General features: G+C 49.9%; 1 protein-coding gene across 3 annotated transcripts in view; it reads right to left on the bottom strand.

Annotated features, from left to right (window-relative positions):
* Slc41a3 (solute carrier family 41 member 3) overlaps positions 1-17,944 on the bottom strand; it is a 52,134-nt gene that overhangs the window by 6,790 nt on the left and 27,400 nt on the right. For all 3 annotated transcript variants that reach the window (XM_045152418.1, XM_004671682.2, XM_045152419.1), the window contains exons 3-8: positions 16,509-16,616; positions 10,956-11,027; positions 7,631-7,775; positions 5,598-5,744; positions 4,651-4,795; positions 1,144-1,223 (exon numbers count right to left, since the gene is read on the bottom strand). In XM_045152418.1, the coding sequence (XP_045008353.1) occupies positions 1,144-1,223; positions 4,651-4,795; positions 5,598-5,744; positions 7,631-7,775; positions 10,956-11,027; positions 16,509-16,616 (697 nt within the window). The remainder of the gene's footprint in view (positions 1-1,143; positions 1,224-4,650; positions 4,796-5,597; positions 5,745-7,630; positions 7,776-10,955; positions 11,028-16,508; positions 16,617-17,944) is intronic.

The following is a 17,944-nucleotide window of genomic DNA, read 5'->3' as shown; positions in this document are numbered from 1 at the left end:
TGCCTGGCTGTGGGTGAGGGAGAGCACAGCTCTGTTTCTTGGCCTGGGAAATTTTCTATTGCTTCTGCTTTATGCTTTGTGGTGACTTCTCTCTGTAAGGGCATGCATGATTTTCCTCTGATCTCTAAGTCCACCACGTGTGTATTCCCTTTACACTCTTGATCGACCACGTGGGTGTTTCCTCTGAAACCTGTGCCTGGAACCTGTGTAACTTCTCTACACTCAGGGTAACCATGGGTCTAACTCTGTTTACTACCCATTTCTCCCTGTCTGACTCTCTCTCTCTCTTCTATTCTCAAACCACCACTACTTATTCTTAACTTTCTTCCAGAGAGACGCTCAGGGCAGCTGTGCTTTCCGCACAAGCGTGTGTTTCTTCTGAATCTCCCTACGTAAGCTCCTAGCTTGTCTTCCTTCCACATGCTTGTGGCTCTGCTCCAGTCTTTCCCTAAAAACCTCAGTTTCTCTTAAAAGAGGCTCATGAACGATGCTGTGCTTTCCACACGAGTGCATGTTTCTCTTACCTTCTATGCGCTTATGACTCTGCTCCAGACATTTTCTAGACCCAATTTTTCCTTAAATAAACCCACAATTTGTGATTTCCCTCAATAATTCATAATGTATCCTTCTTGAGTCCCCATTTTTTAAATCAATTCTTTGTTAAAAATGGGATATAGACCCAAAGTTGGGGTTCAAAAGTTTGGGAGACCTCTCCTGAACCCCAAAATCCTGCATAAGTATTCAGGCCCAACAGGGATCCTGTGATAGTTAATCTCTTTTGTCAACTTGGCAGAATTTAAAATCACCAAGGAAACAAACCTCTAGTCATGTCTGTGAAGAAGTTTCTAGAGCAGGTTAACTGACGTTGGTGGATTCACCCTGTGGGTGGTGCCATGGGCTGGGGTTCAGGACTGAATGACAAAGAAGAGCGTTAGCTGAGCAGTGGTGCCTAGTCGTGTCTGCTTCCTGACTATGGATGTGTGAGACCAGCTGCTTGGTGCTCCTGCCACCATGCCTTCCCACCATGGTTGACTGCCGCCGCAAACGACAAGCCTGCCTTCCTTGACTTGCTTTTGTCAGGTGTCTTGTCTCAGCAATAAGTGACGAGCACAGATCCCCACGGGAACCATGCCAAACACGTACCACATATGACCGGAGTCAGGACGGCCATGCCTTTGTATCGCTGTTGAGAAATGGTCTTTCTCAGGATGAGGCCTCCAAAGCTGGAGAAAGAGAGAGCAATGGCACCACCCCCTCAGAACTTGCACCAGAGGGCCTGGCCAACCACCCATTGGCCTTCCCGCCAGCCTCAGTGAGCACTGTGCTTTCTACTGCGACCCAGCGGGTTCCCAGGCTCCCTGCCGCCACCTCCATTCTGAGTTACCGCTCTTTCAGAAGGCCCTTCCCAAAATGACAATTGCCTAAAAACAAAAGCCTTCCCAAGGCTCCATTGCTGACTGGGCTCCATCTCAGGATGGTTCCTAAGCATGACTAAGACACTGTTCAGGGCAAATATACTGTGCCCCACTATCACCTCAGGCTTCTTGTTCGCAGGGGATGCTGCTGTGAGATCTTGCTTCCATTGGCAGCTGGAGTTCAGCTTGCCCAACCCTTAGCCTGCATAGAGGCTTGGAGAAAGCAGATCATTTGTGGAAGGAGCCTTGGACCCTTCTGGAAGCAAGGACATCTGTTCCACACCTCTCTGCCCTGAGTGTGGATCAGAATGTGAGAATGGACTGGGATTGTTGCTAAGTTTTGTAGCATGAAGGGAGCCTCAAAAGTAAGGCTGGATGGTGTTAAGAGTCACAAGCTCACAGTCCTAAAGGTGCCGCCTGCAGCTATGCTGTGGGCAGTGACCACAGGATCCCAGAATCGTTGCCTTGGGGCCATGCGGAGAGGTCCTGCAGTCTCTGCAGAGGTCTGGGCTAGCCCGTGGGCTGTGAGTCCATGTCACACACTACCACAACGGGGTTAGGATGCCACAGCTCTCATCTCGCCTGCCCAGCTTCCACTCTTCCTGGCTCCCGGGTGCTCCAGCAACTGCAAGCGGGCAGCCTCCTGAGGTGAATGAGGTCTAGGGTTCTTGGTGAGGGACAGAGCACATTGGTAGAGCCCAACTGGGGACAGCAGCAGCAGCAGCAGGTACGTTACTCCAGCCCTGACCCACAGCACCGGTCACCCTTGCGCTGGGAGAGGAGGCAGCCAGGCAGCTGCAGGAGCTCCCTGTGATGGTGAATTCTGGTCAGTGGCCTGACTGGATTAAGGAGTTTCGGGACATTAGCGTGGCACCCTGGGTGTGTCATTGGCAATATGTCCCAGGAGGCCATATCTCTGCCCTGTCCTCTCCCTGTCTGCCCTTCTCTGTGCTTCCTTGTGTGCCATGGCATGACCAGCTTTACTATACACACCCCCATGTTCTGCCCAAGAGCACGGGGCCAAGCCCCTGTGGACGGAACTCTCTAGAACCATGAGCAAAGTAGATAACTTGTTCCTCTGCTAAGTTGTCAGAAGTCAGACATATTGTCAGAGCAACAAAAGGGTAGCAGAGAAAAACCGGTCAGAGATGAAGTTATTGCTGAGATTAAACCTGACCATGTCGTTCTTAACTCAGCAAGTGGTTTGCAGCAGGGAATTTGGAAAGGTTGGGAGAAGCGGGCTAGAGAAGCCCTGCAGTGGTGTGCGTGGGGCTGAGTGGCAATTCTGACTGGGGTTCAGAAGACCGGAATGCCAGCAGGAATTAGGACGGTGAAGGCCTGGGTTCGTGAGGCTTCAGATAGCAGTGAGGACTCTACTGGGACGAGACTACAGACCATTCATTTTACATTCCAAAAGAGACGTTGGGGCTGGAGAGATGGCTTGGTGGTTAGGGCATGGGGCTGTGAAGCCTAAGGACCCAGTCTGATTCCCCAGTTCCCACATAAACTAGACGAACAAGGTGGCACACGTATCTGGAGTTCATTTGCAGTGGCTAGAGGCCCTGGCACACCCATTTCCTATCTCTCTGCCTCTTTCTCTCTCAAAGAAAGAAAGAAAGAGAACAAACTATTTAAAAATGAGACTTTGGGCTCTATTTTGTTCATGTCTTAAAGCTCTGTGGGAGACTAACAATCAAGACCAGCTCAGTAGAGAAAGTGTTCAGACTGCGGCATGGTTATGCAGGCTACTCTTAGCTAGATTTACAGTGAGAAATGGAAACACAAAGAAGATGTAAAAAATGTGTCACCTGGCTAGAAAAGGAGCAAACTGAAAGCTGTGGATGAGGCTGATGTGGCTGGCAGAGAAGTCAAACTGTGTGACCTGGGACAAAGGGAAAGATGCTTTGAGGGCATCTTAGGACTTCACAAGATCCTATGCATCCCAGGCTCTGTGGTGTGAGATTACAAATTCATCTGAGATAGACTTTCCCTTGAGAGAGCCACAGGGGCTCCCTGCTCATCCAAGGCCACCTAGCGAAGGGTCTTTTTGAGTTCGGCCCAGGCACTGAGAGGCTGCCGTCACTGTAGTTCAAGAATCAACATGGCTTGAATTGGCAGCAGACCCTGGGTCTGCACACGTGGTTCCAGTTTGCAGGCATGCAGAACACAAGGGTTGGAGCTTGGGAGACTTGCTACGCAGATTTCAAAGAAAGTCCTTGGAGGCAACCTAAGAGGGTGAAACCTATTCTGAGATGGGGACGCTGGGATGTTCAAGGTGTCAGGGATGTGGAATGTCTGCTAAGGAAGGTTGTGGCTACAAGAGAAGCCAGTCAGATAGAAGCCATGTGGGCTGGAGACAGCAAAGCTACCGCGGTGGGACTTCCCAAGCCTGTTGGAACTTACATTGTGATCCCATATGTCCCATATTCCAGACATGGAGCTACAGGACTTAATGTTTGCCCTACTTATTTTAGTCTTACTTCGGTCCACCTCTTCCTCGTAAACTCCCTGTTCCTGTCTTTCGTAATGGGAATGTTTACTCTGATGCTGGATGCTGGGAACACACAACTTGTTTTTCATCTTACAGGATCTCACAGCTGAGTCTGCCTAGTGCCCCAGAAGACAGAGCCTTTGAACTTAAGACTCCTGAACAATGTTAGAATTGTTACAACTATGGGCACCGTATACAGTTTGTGCTGTGAGATGGATTTGAGCATTCTGGAGGTCAGGGTGGTTTAGAGATTTGTTTGGGGGTCAACTTGACAGAGGGTGTCTGTGATTTAGTCTTGACTGACAGCTTGACTAGATTAAGCACAGCTCGGGGTGTCACTGTGAGCCATTTCCAGAGCACATTAGATTATGAGCGCTCTGACCGGAACAAGGAGTTAGTCCCTTGATAAATTCAAAATGGGACAGCATTACTGGGAAGGGGTTAAGGCAGGAAGAACTTGGCCTCGTTGGAGGAAGCAGGTCACTGGTATGGGGTGTGGGTATCCTGGGAAGTGACACCTTGCCCTGGCCTCTTCCTACGTGCTCTTCATCCTGCTCCCTGGTCAGCTATGAAGTGAACAGCACTCCACTCACAAAGATGTTGTGCCCAAGAACATGGGGCCAGGCAATCACGGGCTGAACCCTCTGAGACTGTGAGCAAGGAATCATTCTTTTCTTCAGCTGCTTCCATTTGGCATTACTTGTCACAGCGATGGGAAAAGAGATTAAAGACACCTCCACTTACCTGCTAATGGTCATGGCCAGTATGATGGGAAGCCACCCGATCTTCAGGATCTTCATGATGGGGGGGTTCTGCTTGGCGATGAGAACCCACAGCGGGGTCAGAGCCAGGAAGCCGATGCACACCAGCGGTGCCAGATACCAGCTGTCTGAGAGAAAGGAGGTGTGTGCTTTATGTGGCCAGTGCCAGCACCAGGACCTGGCTGGGGTGCAGTCTGTGATGTAGAGGTGCGGGGTAATCTCACCACTGAGCATGGACCATCCTACCACAACTGCCAAAGACCTTCAACCATCCCATCAAACAACTGTGAAGGATCCTCTGTACCCTCCACGCCTACTACACTCACCTCTACATCTCTTATGTTTTGGAGGCTTCAAGGCCCTACATGCCCTGCTCAGGCTCTCCCCATGCAGCACTAGGAGTGGGGTCTGACCCCGTGGCACCCCTGCATGTGTGTAACAGCAACTCACATTCTCAGCATTCGGGACAGGTGATAGGATGAAAGAAGGAACGAGCCTGCTCCTGGTCAAGACACCCCTGTCTCCGTGGGCCAGCCTGGTGGCTTATCATGTCCCCAAGTCAACTCTAGCAATGAGGCTGATGAAGAAACTGGCATGTAGAACAGTGTGCTGTTACCCTATGGCACATGCCCTTGAGCACCTCTTGCCTACACTTTATTCTGGTGTCTGGCTCGTGAGTTTGACTTCCAACATGTACAAAGAACACCACCTTCCGCGAGAACAGTCCTTGGACCCTACTTGTCTGGGTAGCAACAGGAGGAATTCCCTCCTCCTTCCTTCTGTAAGGTAAGGGGAGGGCTTAGGCTCCACAACACCAAGCTCTTTCCTATAGGACTGGCACCCAGTTGAACACCAGGGCTTGGTGCCCGAGTTTCTTCTCAGCCCTACTAGAGACCTGTGCAGGCCCCTCCTCCTTGCAGCCCTCCCTACCTTTGTGTCTATAGAAGAAGCTGCTAACCAAAGCCAGAAGGGACAGCGCCATCAGGTCTCCCAGGCTGGCTGCGATGGGTGTGGCGATGTTATCTGGGTTGACCCCGAACTTCCGAGAGCCAATCACTATGAAGACCATCAGCACCCCTGCAGAGGAGGAGACCATAAGGAGGCTTAGACGTCAGGGAGAGAATCCGCAGCTGGTTGGGAGGACCTCAGCAGATGGTTACATTCATGAGAGCCTAGACACACAATAGGCTTCCTCAGTTTCTCCCACTAACCCTAAAGAAGGACAGGACTCAGGCCTCACTCTGGGTCCTGAGTGTGTGATGCCATGGAGGGGTTTGGATGCCTCAATGACACACCTGAGCAGGGCAGGTAGCTCCAGGCTCCCAAATCACTCAGAACTACAAAGACATGGCGCTCACAGTCCCTGCTACATGGAGCGCTGATCCAGAGATGCTCTGAGTGACATGTGAGCTGGCATGGGATTGCCAGTGTCTGGGGGTCCTCTGAGAAACCACTGTGCAGATTTCTCAGGTCATAAACCCGAGGGAAGATGGGGAGAGATGGGCCCTGTGGCAGGAGGGAGGAAAGGCAGGTGGCCATGTGTTCCAGACAGCACTGTGGAGGCCTCGGCCTGGCCATCAGAGACACTGCCAGGGTCCCAGCCAGGAGCCTGGCTGTGCTGTCAGTAGGCAACAGAAAACACATATCCCTGGAGTGCAGATTTTGATGGGAGACCAGAGAGGCACAATTTCCATGGGTGCCAGTCCCTAGGGTCCTCTTTTCTGTCTGAGGGTGCCTCTCCTTGTGCCCCAACTTAGTTTAGCAGACTCACTTGATTCTTTAAGGTAACATTATGTATGCTGGCTGTTAGGGTTCTACCCAGGGTCCTCTTGGGGTTCTAAACTCTACCTAGGGTCCTGGGCCACTAAACATCATTGCAGCACCCTGGTTTTAATTCCAGCATTACAAAAAGAACAAAATAAAGACAATTTGCAATTGCCCCTCAGTGTGGTCCTCAAGCCACAACCACCTGCCAGTTAGTGCTCAAGCCACAGCCTGCATCTTTGAAGTGAACCCTGAGGTAATGGGGCCCATGAAGGGATACCACTGTTTTGGGAATGCTTGTGGAAAACTACTCCCAAGAGGGCTGGGGAGAAGGCCTAGTGGGTAGAGTACCTTCCCTGCAAGCATGAGGGTGAGTTGAATCCCCAGAAACCATGTAAAAATGTCAGGCGTGGTGGTGTGTCTGTAATCCCAGCGGTGGATTCCTAGAGCTTGCTGGTCAGCCAGTCTAGCCTAATTGATTATTTCCAGGCCACAGATAGAGCCTGTCTCCGAGGAGGTGGATAGCACTCCTGAGGAAAGACACCCAAGGGTGTTCTCTGGCATCCACACACATGGTGCAGCCACCCCTCCACACACAAAACTAAGTTTTCAAAAAACCTTCCAAGCTGGGTGTGGTGATGCACACCTATAATTCCTTCAGTGTTTGGGAGGCTGAGTCAGGAGGATGCTATGATTGAGGCCACCCTGGACTACACAGTGAGTTCCAGGCCAGACTGAACATCAGAATGTGAATGTCTCAAAAAAAAGAGATGGAACAAATCAAAACACGTCCATGAGCATTCATGTCACAGCTACTGAATCAGCTACTTTCCTGTTGCTGGGACAAAATGCCCAACTAGAGAAGGGAAAGGTTTAATTTGGCTGTGTATGGGTCTGTGAGCCAGGCTCAATGTTCATGCAGAGGCCATAGACTGGACGAGCAAAGCTACCATCCATGTTCAGGGTGTCTGACCTCAGCATGGACAGTGACCTGCAATCAGCATGTCACAGCCAGAAAGAGAGAGAGAGGCGGGTGCTCCCTCTGGCACACACTGCTGTCTGGGGACGGTACAGGGAGGGCCTGAGGACCCATTGCTAGATACCCAAAGTCCCACCCCAGTACTATACTGGTCCAGTGGCTCACAGCTCTAGCACCTTAACAGGAAGAAGGAGGAGGCACATGTGAGGACAAGACTCACCAAGGGCAAAGGCTGCAAAGAAGGCAGTGAAGATGCTGCTGGCACACAACAAAGACACCTTGGCAAAGTCCAACTCCTCCTTGGACATCAATCCCAGAAGCAGGGCCACCATGGCAGCCAGGAACCCCACGACAGTGGCTTGTACCTGCCAAGGCAAAAGTAAGATTCATGAGGGTCCCTCTGGCCACTGCCATCCTCCTTGCCTCCCAGTCACTCCAAATGGTGAACACATTCCTTCTCCACATCAAGGCCTTCACCCTGTGAACTGCCCAGAGCTACCCTCCTCCCTGGTACCTCCCTCCCAGCTGATTTCCTGGAAAGCCGCCTTGTTCGCTTCTGTCCTCTGCTGGATGCCACCTGCCGCTCTGACGCTCAGGCCTCCTCAGAGCTCATAGCCCCAGGCTCGCTGGTCCCAGTAAAAGTGCTCAGTAACACAGGCATCAGCAGCCAACTGACCTCAGACCCTGTGGGAGGCCCTAAACCCATAACACATGCCTGTGCCCCAACCAGACTTCCTTGGGGCTTGCCTTACATGTGGTGTCCCCAGAGCTCTGGGCCACTCAGAAGCACCTCACCTACAGAGCTCCAGGTCTGAATGCAGTGTCATCACTGTGAACTCAAAATGTCTGCATGGAATAGTGTCCCATTATCAAAGGAAGAGGGAACTCAAGTAGAAACAAGAAGAGCTTTAAAAAAAACCAAACAAGCAAACAAACAAACAAAAAAAAAACCCTGAAAAATGCTCTCCACATTAACCTATATAATTTCAGTTAAAATCACACATGATTTTTCACAGAACTTGACGACACACTTCAACAGTCACCTAAGATGAGTAACTGTGCGCACAGCCCAGACAACTCAGAGAACGGTCAAAGGGGAAACTTCAGCACAGTCATGATCAAAACTTGCTGTAAAGCTGTTGTAATACAAGCAGCATGGCACTGACAGAGAGAAAAATAGCTCAGCAGGACAGAATGAAGACCTGGAAAGCAGTCATGAGCTATAGGAATAAATATGAGAAAATTTACTCACAAATGCATGAGGCTGAGTATGGCACAGGTGGAGGTTCAAATTGTCTTGTGTGGGGACTAAATAACCAGGGTGGGGACAAGTGGGGAGACCTGCTTCATATCATTCACATGCCCTTAAAAATCAAAACCCAAGGTGTTGGCTGGCCCTCATAGTGCTGGAAAGCCCCGTGGGAGCTGCTGGAGGACAACGGTCACCAATAGCATGAATAAGCAGGGGACCCTGAGGACTACAGAATCAACCAGCAAGTCAAGAAGTGCACACTTGTGCGACAGGGTCATGCAGCCTCTGCAGATAACCAGCTGTTCTCTGACGGGACACGAGGCCCACTCAGTGGGAGAGAACTCATATCTGGTACTGGAAACCAAGACGGAATCCCATGATCTGGAAATTCAGATTTCAGTAAGAAGCCCCCCACTGCTCTCTAGAGAAGAATGGGCTTACACACCAAAACATCCCTCTCAAATAACTTGGCATACCTGCTTTAACCCCAAGATGCTCTCACTCTTGGTTGGAGAATCTGCCTTATTTTATCGACGGCAGAGAAAACGGAGGAGAGCCAAGATCCACTAGTAAGACAAAGCTAGCCGGCTTGCCCACCACAAAACATGCCACCTCTACCACAGCCCAGGAGAAACCGCAGAGGAAGTGGCAACATGAATTCTGCTCTTACTGCCAGCTTGACAACCAGTTCCAGGGTGATGGTGACACATACAGTGATCAACCAAAACCCATCCAAGCAGAAATCCAGAGGCTACAGAGAACTCAACACCAAATCAGCCTGCCATGGCTCGAAGAACATTGCAGAACAGGGGGTGAAAAGATTTAAGAGGATTGTCTCACAAAACAACAACAAAAAAACATTAAAAAACAAAACAAAACAGGAAGACTCTCTTTTATAGATACAACATATTATTTCCAGAAAGAAAATATAAGGCTAGGTATCTGTAATCCCAGCTACTGAGGGGACTTAGGTAGGAAGCTCATAAGTTCAAGGCCTGCCTGGGCTACTGAGTGAGTTAAAGACCAGCCCGTGCAACTTAGCAAGAACTAGTCTTAAAATAAAAAGTAATAAGCCGGGCATGATGGTGCACACCATTAGTCCCAGCACTTGGGAGACAGAGGTAGGAGGATCATCGTGAGTTCAAGACCACCCTACGACTACATAGTAAATTCCAGGTCAGCCTGAGCTAGAGTGAGACCCTACCTTGAAAAACCAAATATAAATAAACAAATAAAAATAAAATAAGTAAAATTGAGGGCTGGGGCTTAGCTCAGTGGTAAAGATCTTGCCAAATAAAAACACCCAAACCTGAAGGAACCCTATCTGATGCCAGCACCCCTCTTTGGTTTCCAGCTGTGAAATCACAGCTCAACATCTTCAGGTTTCCATATTTTTAATGGATGACCAAGTGAATGGAAATGAAGGATGGGTTTTGGGCTGAGGAAACTGCTCAGTAGTTAAAGATGCTTCCTTGCAAAGCCTATCAGTCCAGGTTCAATTCCCCACCGTCCATGTAAAGCTGGACAGCATTTGTATGCAGTGGCAACAGACATACTCAGACATTCCTTTGACCCTGACACACCCATACACAAGCATTCACACACATACATGTGCAAATGATTTTTTTCTTTACAGAATGGGCTTTTTTTTTTTTTTTTTTTAATCCAGCAAGGCTATGTGCCAACTTTGGGTCTCCAGTGTCCCACAACTTCCTGTGTGGCTTGGTCTTCAGGTTGGTGCATTGGGAGGTGGTGGGACTTTTAAGAGGAGACATCTAGTGAGAGGTCCCTTCTGTCTCTCATTTCTTGGACACCATGAGATGAACAACTAACTTTGCTACACCAAGGCTTCCCCACCATGATGTACAGACATTGTCCTAACAGCCTTCCCTCTTGCCTGCAGGCAAATCTAGCCCTCACCTCCATCTGCCTTGGGCCTACTGGCTGCAGTACACAGACAAGAGCCCGGATGAGAACTTAAGCCACGGAGGGCAGAAGGAAGTACAGTCCCAAGAAGGATGTGAAGGGCTGAGGGGAGAAGAGACTCCCAAAGGCCTGGGAAGGGGAGGAGGGATCAGGAACAGAGCCCACGGGAATGTCCAGGCAGAAACGACCACTGGAAGGTCAGGTCACCGGAAAAGGGAATTCCCTGTGGATGGGTGGTCCTTGATGGCGGACTGAGCTGCTCCGCAGATATGGTCTCAGTCCACAGACCAGGGACAAGGCTCACATTCTCCAGGCTGCACATGCACAAAGGGAGGCAGGACTGGCATCGGTCTAAGCGGAGACTCACCTGAACTACGGCGAGGTTGCTACTGGTGACTCTCCGCTTCACCTGGGGGTCGTCCATTTGCCCTGTGTTGGCCTGGCACGAAGAGAAAGAGACAGAGTCAGTTTGGCTGGACCCAAAGCAGCCAGGCCCTTCTGGACCAGGCAGTCTCTCTGGAGGAACTCAGGACATCACGTTTTATAGAGAGCGAGGACAGAGATATGGACAAGTGGCCTTGAGAACCAAGCAGGTGTCATGGACTGTCCCTCCACACATGCACATACACAGAGGCACATGTGCTATGGACACTGTCCAGGGCATCTTTGGCATTTGAGATCATGTGTAAACTCAGGCAGGCCTTATGCTGCGAGAAGATCAGTCAGGCTGTGTCCCTCCAATCTCTCCTCTCTAGGTATAGCCCAGTGATCACCAATGGGCCTGTCTGCAGCAGCATCTCACATCAGGATGCATTCTAAGTCCCTCCTCAATTAGGACAGAAGCAAGTTCAGAAATAGAACTGCCTCCTTTAAGCATGCTAGCTGGGCCAGGAGTGGTGGCCCATACCTGTAATCCCAACACTTTAAGAAGTGGAAGCAGAAAGACAGGAGTTCAAGGTCAGCCTTAGCCTGTCTTTTAAAAAACATGGAATAAGCCAGGCATGGTGACACATGCCCTTAACCCTAGCCCTTGGGAGGCAGAGGTAGGAGGATCGCTGTGAGTTCAAGGCCACCCTGAGACTACGTAGTGAATTCCATGTCAACCTGAGCTAGAGTATGACCCTACCTTGTTAAAAGAAAGAAAGAAAGAAAGAAATACAATAAAATGGCAGTTGACTCTTTAATGTCATAACAACAGATCTCAGGATACAGAGCAAGGTTCCCAAGCAGGTGCACCGTCCCAGCTCCTTTCCATTGAATTCACTGAGCACCTGGCTTTCACTAAAGCAAGCCCACTGCTAACAGCCTTGTCCTTCTTACTCACTAGTAGTCCCAAGAGCTCTGAATTCAATCCCAGCAGCACAGGTTTGTTTTTTTTTTTTAAATTTATCTATTTATTTATTTTTTCAAGGTAGGTTCTTACTCTAGCCCAAGCTGACCTGGAATTCACTATGTAGTCTCAGGGTGGCCTTGAACTCAAGGTGATCCTCCTACCTCTGCCTCCTGAGTGCTGGAATTAAAGGTGTGTGCCACCATGACTGACTCTTATTTTATTGATTTTTTTTAAAGAAGGGCTGGAGAGGTAGCTTAGTGGTTAACGGCACTTGCTCGCCAAGCATGCCTGCGCAGGTTCAATTCCCAGTACCCACATAAAGCCAGATGCACAAAGTGGCGTATGCATCTAGAGTTTGTTTTGTAGCAGCAAGAGGCCCTGGCACATTCTGTCTCTCTTCTCACAAATAAATGTTTAAACAGTTTAAAATAAATAAAAAATATTTTATTTAAAGCAATAAGTAAAAGAAACAAGGAGAACAGGGAGGGGGAGGAGAAGGAATATCTTTTGCCTTTAGCATGACTGAAGCCTGGGACATGTCATGTAACTGTTACCAGGCCTCAGTCTTCAATAGTCCATAGTCAATAATGAATACAAGCAGACAGACAAGAACGAAGGTGGCGGTGGATTTGCATAAAACTCTTGATCAACGAGACTTATCAGTATATACATAACATGGCAACTGTGGTGGTTGGATTCAGGGGTCCCCCATAAACGTTGGTGTTCTGAATGCTAGGTTCCCAGCTGATGGAGATTTGGGAATTAACGCCTCCTGGAGGGAGTGTATTGTTGGGCGTAGACTTATAGGTGTTATAGCCAGTTTCCCCTTGCCAGTGTTTGGCGTACTCTCCTGTTCCTGTTGTCTACCTTATGTGGGCCAGGGGGTGATGTTCACCTCTGCTTATGCCATCGTTTTCCCTGCCACCGTGGAGCTTCCCCTCAAGCCTGTAACCCAAAATAAACCTCTTTTCCCCACAAGCTGCTCTTGGTTGGGTGATTTCTACCAGCAATGCAAACCTGACTGTGACACCATCCAACAGAAGATATATACATGCAGTACTATCCAACAACAGAGGACATTGCTGTCCAACCACAGAAGAGGATCAACAGCGCTCTCAAATGAGCTAGAACACCCTCCAGTGCACATGGCAGGTGAGGCGGGAAACTAGCTAGTGCACGTTAAGACCGAAACAATACAGTTGTGGTGGTTTGATTTAGGTGTCCCCCATAAACTTAGGTGTTGTGAATGTTAGCTCCCCAGCTGATGGATATTTGGGAATTAATGCCTCCTGGAGGGAGTGTATTGTTGGGGGCAGGCTTATGGGCCTTATAGCCAGTTTCCCCATGCCAGTGTTTGGCACACCCTCCTGTTGCTGTAGTCCACCTTCTGTTGGCCAGGGGGTGATGTCCACCCTCTGCTCATGCCATCGTTTTCCCCTGCCATCATGGAGCTTCCCCTCAAGCCTGTAAGCCAAAATAAATCTCTTTTTCCCAGAAGCTGCTCTTGGTTGGGTGATTTCTACCAGCAATGAGAACCGGACTGCAACAACAGTGTATCTTTTTCAATCACAAGAGAATGAAAATAGAAATTAAAAGCAGAAGGACCAGAGAGAAGATTCCAGGTTTGGAGAACAACACATTCCAGAACAATCCATGGGCCACAGAGGAGATCACAAGGGAAATCAGAAAATATTTTAGACAAATGAAAATGCAAACACAGTACACTAAAACTTAGGAAATAGCTGGGTGTGGTGACACAGGCCTAGAACCCCAACACTTGGGAGGTGAAAACTTATAAATACATAAATAAATGTAACCAAAAAATAGATTTTTCAAAATAAAGAGTAGTCACAGAGTAGGTTGGGAGGGGAAGGAGGACTCGGAGATATATTTCAGGGAGACAGTGTTTCAGTCTTGCAAGAGGAGAGTTCTTCAGATGGACGATGACAACTGTCATGCAATGTGAACACACTAGGGCCACAAAGCTGAGAATATAAGAAGTGGTTCCAGTTTTTCTTTTTTTGTTTTTGTTTTTGTTTTTCAAGGGTCTCTAGCTCAGGCTGACCTGGAACTCAATATGTAGTCTCAGGGTGTCCTTGAACTCATGGCGATCCTAAGTACCCCTGCCTCCCGAGTGCTGGGATTAAAGATGTGCCACCACGCCCGGCGGTTCCAGTTTAAAGGTTTTTGTTGTGTCTTTTGGACAATTAAAATCTGAGGTAGGCCTGGAGGCACAGGTCTGTTATCCCAGTCACTCAGGAAGCAGAGAATCTCAAGTTCAAGGCTAGCCTAAGCAGCTCAGCAAGACAATGACTCAAAAAGAAATTTTAAAAGAGGTTGGGGTTTTAGCTTAGTGGTGTTTACTTAGCATGTACAGGGCCCTAAGTTAAATTTCCATAAACAAACAAGTAAATACATAAATTGAGAGAGATAGATCTTGTTAGCAGGGTGAAGAGATAAGCTATAGGTGGAGAAAAAGTGTGTCACATGTGCCTGCACTGTGTTCTCAAGCAGCTCCTTGGGCTGTTGGAAGAACACGGCCCCTACAGCTCTGCAGTTCAGGACACTGACTGGGTCTCAAGTTGCCAACAGTAGATGGCAGTCTCTTGTCCTCTGAAAGGTCCAGGGAGCATAACTTTACTGACCTCCATCACACCCAGCTGCTCCTCCCTGACCTTCTCCAGCACACCCAGCTGCTCCTCCCCTGACCTTCTCCAGCACACCCAGCTGCTCCTCCCTGACCTTCTCCAGCACACCCAGCTGCTTCTCCCCGACCTTCTCCAGCACACCCAGCTGCTCCTCCCCGACCTTCTCCAGCACACCTCACTGCTCCTCTCCTGACCTTCTCCAGCACACCTCGCTGCTCCTCCCTGACCTTCTCCAGCACACCCAGCTGCTCCTCCCTGACCTCTAGCACACCTCGCTGCTCCTCCCCTGACCTTCTCCAGCACACCCAGCTGCTCCTCCCTGACCTTCTCCAGCACACCTCGCTGCTCCTCCCCTGACCTTCTCCAGCACACCTCGCTGCTCCTCTCCTGACCTTCTCCAGCACACCTCGCTGCTCCTCCCTGACCTTCTCCGGCACACCCAGCTGCTCCTCCCTGACCTTCTCCAGCACACCCAGCTGCTCCTCTCCTGACCTTCTCCAGCACACCTCGCTGCTCCTCCCTGACCTTCTCCGGCACACCCAGCTGCTCCTCCCTGACCTTCTCCAGCACACCTCGCTGCTCCTCGCTGACCTTCTCCGGCACACCCAGCTGCTTCTCCCCGACCTTCTCCAGCACACCCAGCTGCTCCTCCCTGACCTTCTCCAGCACACCCAGCTGCTCCTCCCTGACCTTCTCCAGCACACCTCGCTGCTCCTCCCTGACCTTCTCCGGCACACCCAGCTGCTCCTCCCTGACCTTCTCCAGCACACCCAGCTGCTCCTCTCCTGACCTTCTCCAGCACACCTCGCTGCTCCTCCCTGACCTTCTCCAGCACACCTCGCTGCTCCTCCCTGACCTTCTCTAGCACACCTCGCTGCTCCTCCCCTGACCTTCTCCAGCACACCCAGCTGCTCCTCCCTGACCTTCTCCAGCACACCTTGCTGCTCCTCCCCTGACCTTCTCCAGCACACCCAGCTGCTCCTCTCCTGACCTTCTCCAGCACACCTCGCTGCTCCTCCCTGACCTTCTCTGGCACACCCAGCTGCTCCTCCAGCGAGGTCCTCCCCGGCCTTCTCCAGCACACCCAGCTGCTTCTCCCCCCTTTCTCCAGCACACCCAGCTGCTCTCCTCCTGCCACCTCCCTTTCCTCTGCTACCTTCCCTTCATGAGAAGCCAGCTGGAGAATCTAGGAGAATTCTCCACCTCAAGATCCTACATTCACTCACATCTGCATAGACCTTCCTTTCACATAAAGTAAAGGTTCCAGGAATCAGGGCTCAGCATGACTTGGGCTGCTGCTCGGCTCCCACAGCCCATCTTTCTCCAGCATCACACCCAGCTGGGCCCCGCCCAGGCCCCCTGCATGTCAGTTGCAGGGCTCTTCTCTCTCCCTTGAACACAATATACCTTCTCTGGCCACTGCCTTTTCTCATGCAGGATGTCAAGTGGGCATCAGAAAAAGGGGGAACCATTCTGTATTGTGAGGAGAAAGAGAATGTCTAGGAGGCACTGGTGAGAAGAGCTGGCTGAGCCTGGTGTCATCCTAGAGAATGGTTAGCACAGGCCTCTTTGTCTTCTCTACTCAACTTTCTCTGGGTCTACAATGCCCACAGAGGTGTCCTTGTGCACGTGTGAAGGAGCCCTCCAGTACCCAGGTGGCAGTATGCAGACTCCAGGACACAGAGACAGGACACACAGAGCCAAGTGACACTGGGGCTGAAGGAGAAATGAAGGCCCAAGGGTACTGCTGGTTCCTCATCAGCAGCCCAATTTGACACTGAGTAGGAAAACAGGATGTCAGGCAGGGAGAGGTGACCAGGAAGGACATGGGAAACAGAAACCCAACAACATCTATCTTGGTGAAAAACCCAATTCCCCACCCATAAAGGGGAGGACCCATGGTGGGAACATTGTCTCTAGACAGCTGACTGTTACTTACAGCTGTTGAGAGCCGTGACGCCAGCGTCATCTCCAGGTTTCCTTTCAGGCCCACCAGCGGCTGCACCAATGTCAAGAGGTCTTTGACCTCCACAAACACGGGCCAGTGCTGGAAGAGAAAGAATAAAAGGGGATAAGCCAACTGTCCATTGGCACGGCTCTGCAGATCTCTTCAGAGGACCTCCAGCACAGCCCCCATGCCACCATGAGATGACCGGCTATACCAAGTAGTGTCTTAAATGGCTTCAAATAAAACACAAAAGGATGAGGAAGTTATGATGCTTTAAACGCCATTTATTTGGGCAGTGAGATGGCTTAGCAGTTAAGGTGCTTGCCTGCAAAGCCAAAGGACCCAGGTTTGATTCCCAGGACCCATATAAGCCAGATGCACAAGGTGGTGCAGGCGTCTGGAGTTCATTTGCAGCGGCTGGAGGCCCTGGCGCACCCATTCTCTTCCATTTTCTCTCTCAAATAAATAAATAAAAGTAAACACCATTTATCAAACCAGCACTAGTACTCTTAAGCAAGTCCTCTCCTGCCTCTGATCCTCAGAAGCCAGGGAATGGACAGGGCCAGTAATGGATGCCAACAGTCTGGCCCAGCCTGCAAATGTACTGTAGAACCACCAAACGCAGAGTTCTGGAGAAGGGAATGACTCACCATTCAGAGTGAAGTCATCTCTCCTTAACGAGCAAGGGCTGCAGAGCCTTCATCCAGGACCTGCGTGCCCATGCTGCGCCAGTCCTGCCTCCCTCTGCTCCCTGCCACTGAGTGCAAGTCACCACCTAGCAGCCTCCTGGCCCCTGGGCTTTCCAAAACAGAAAAATCTATTTGATAGAAACCTGGTATCTCTGCCAAATGTAAAAATAATAAAAATATGAAGACAGTATGGCAGGCGTGTATGCTCCAAGAAAATTGGTAGAGAGAAAACCGTTATTTGCAGAGGTGAGAACCATCCTTGCCTGCTTAATGTGCAATTCACTCTTTTCTCCAGCTTGAGTACAACTTATACATCAGCCTGGACCCCTACCTATCCAGGACTCTACACAGGATCCTCAGACTGTGGAACTCTGGGCTTAAAAACAAATTTCTACTTTTTCCTGAGGGGACAGGAGACCTAGGATCTGGTTTCCATCCCCTCAGACAGGAGCTGTCTGAAGGTGCACAAACTCAAATCACCTCCAGGAGGCGCAGGAGAGTCTCTCCAGGCAGCAGTATGTCTTGGAAGTGAGGAGGTAGCAGAGCCAGGAGGCCCTGTAACAAGGTATTACTTCTACTGTTCTTGATTATTTATGAGAAAGATGTAGTCTTAACTTGGCAGTAATTTTATTAGTATAGACTCTCAACATTTTTTTCCATGTTTATAATTTTTATTCCCTCTTGAAAGTGCTTTTACTTTTGACCAAATTTACTAATTTGTTTAAATCTTTTGTGATA

This window comes from Jaculus jaculus, chromosome 6, assembly GCF_020740685.1.
Source record: "Jaculus jaculus isolate mJacJac1 chromosome 6, mJacJac1.mat.Y.cur, whole genome shotgun sequence".
Classification (NCBI taxonomy): Eukaryota; Metazoa; Chordata; class Mammalia; order Rodentia; family Dipodidae; genus Jaculus; species Jaculus jaculus.
The sequence above is the reverse complement of the archived record's forward strand: the minus strand, read 5'-3'. Positions and strand labels throughout refer to the sequence as shown.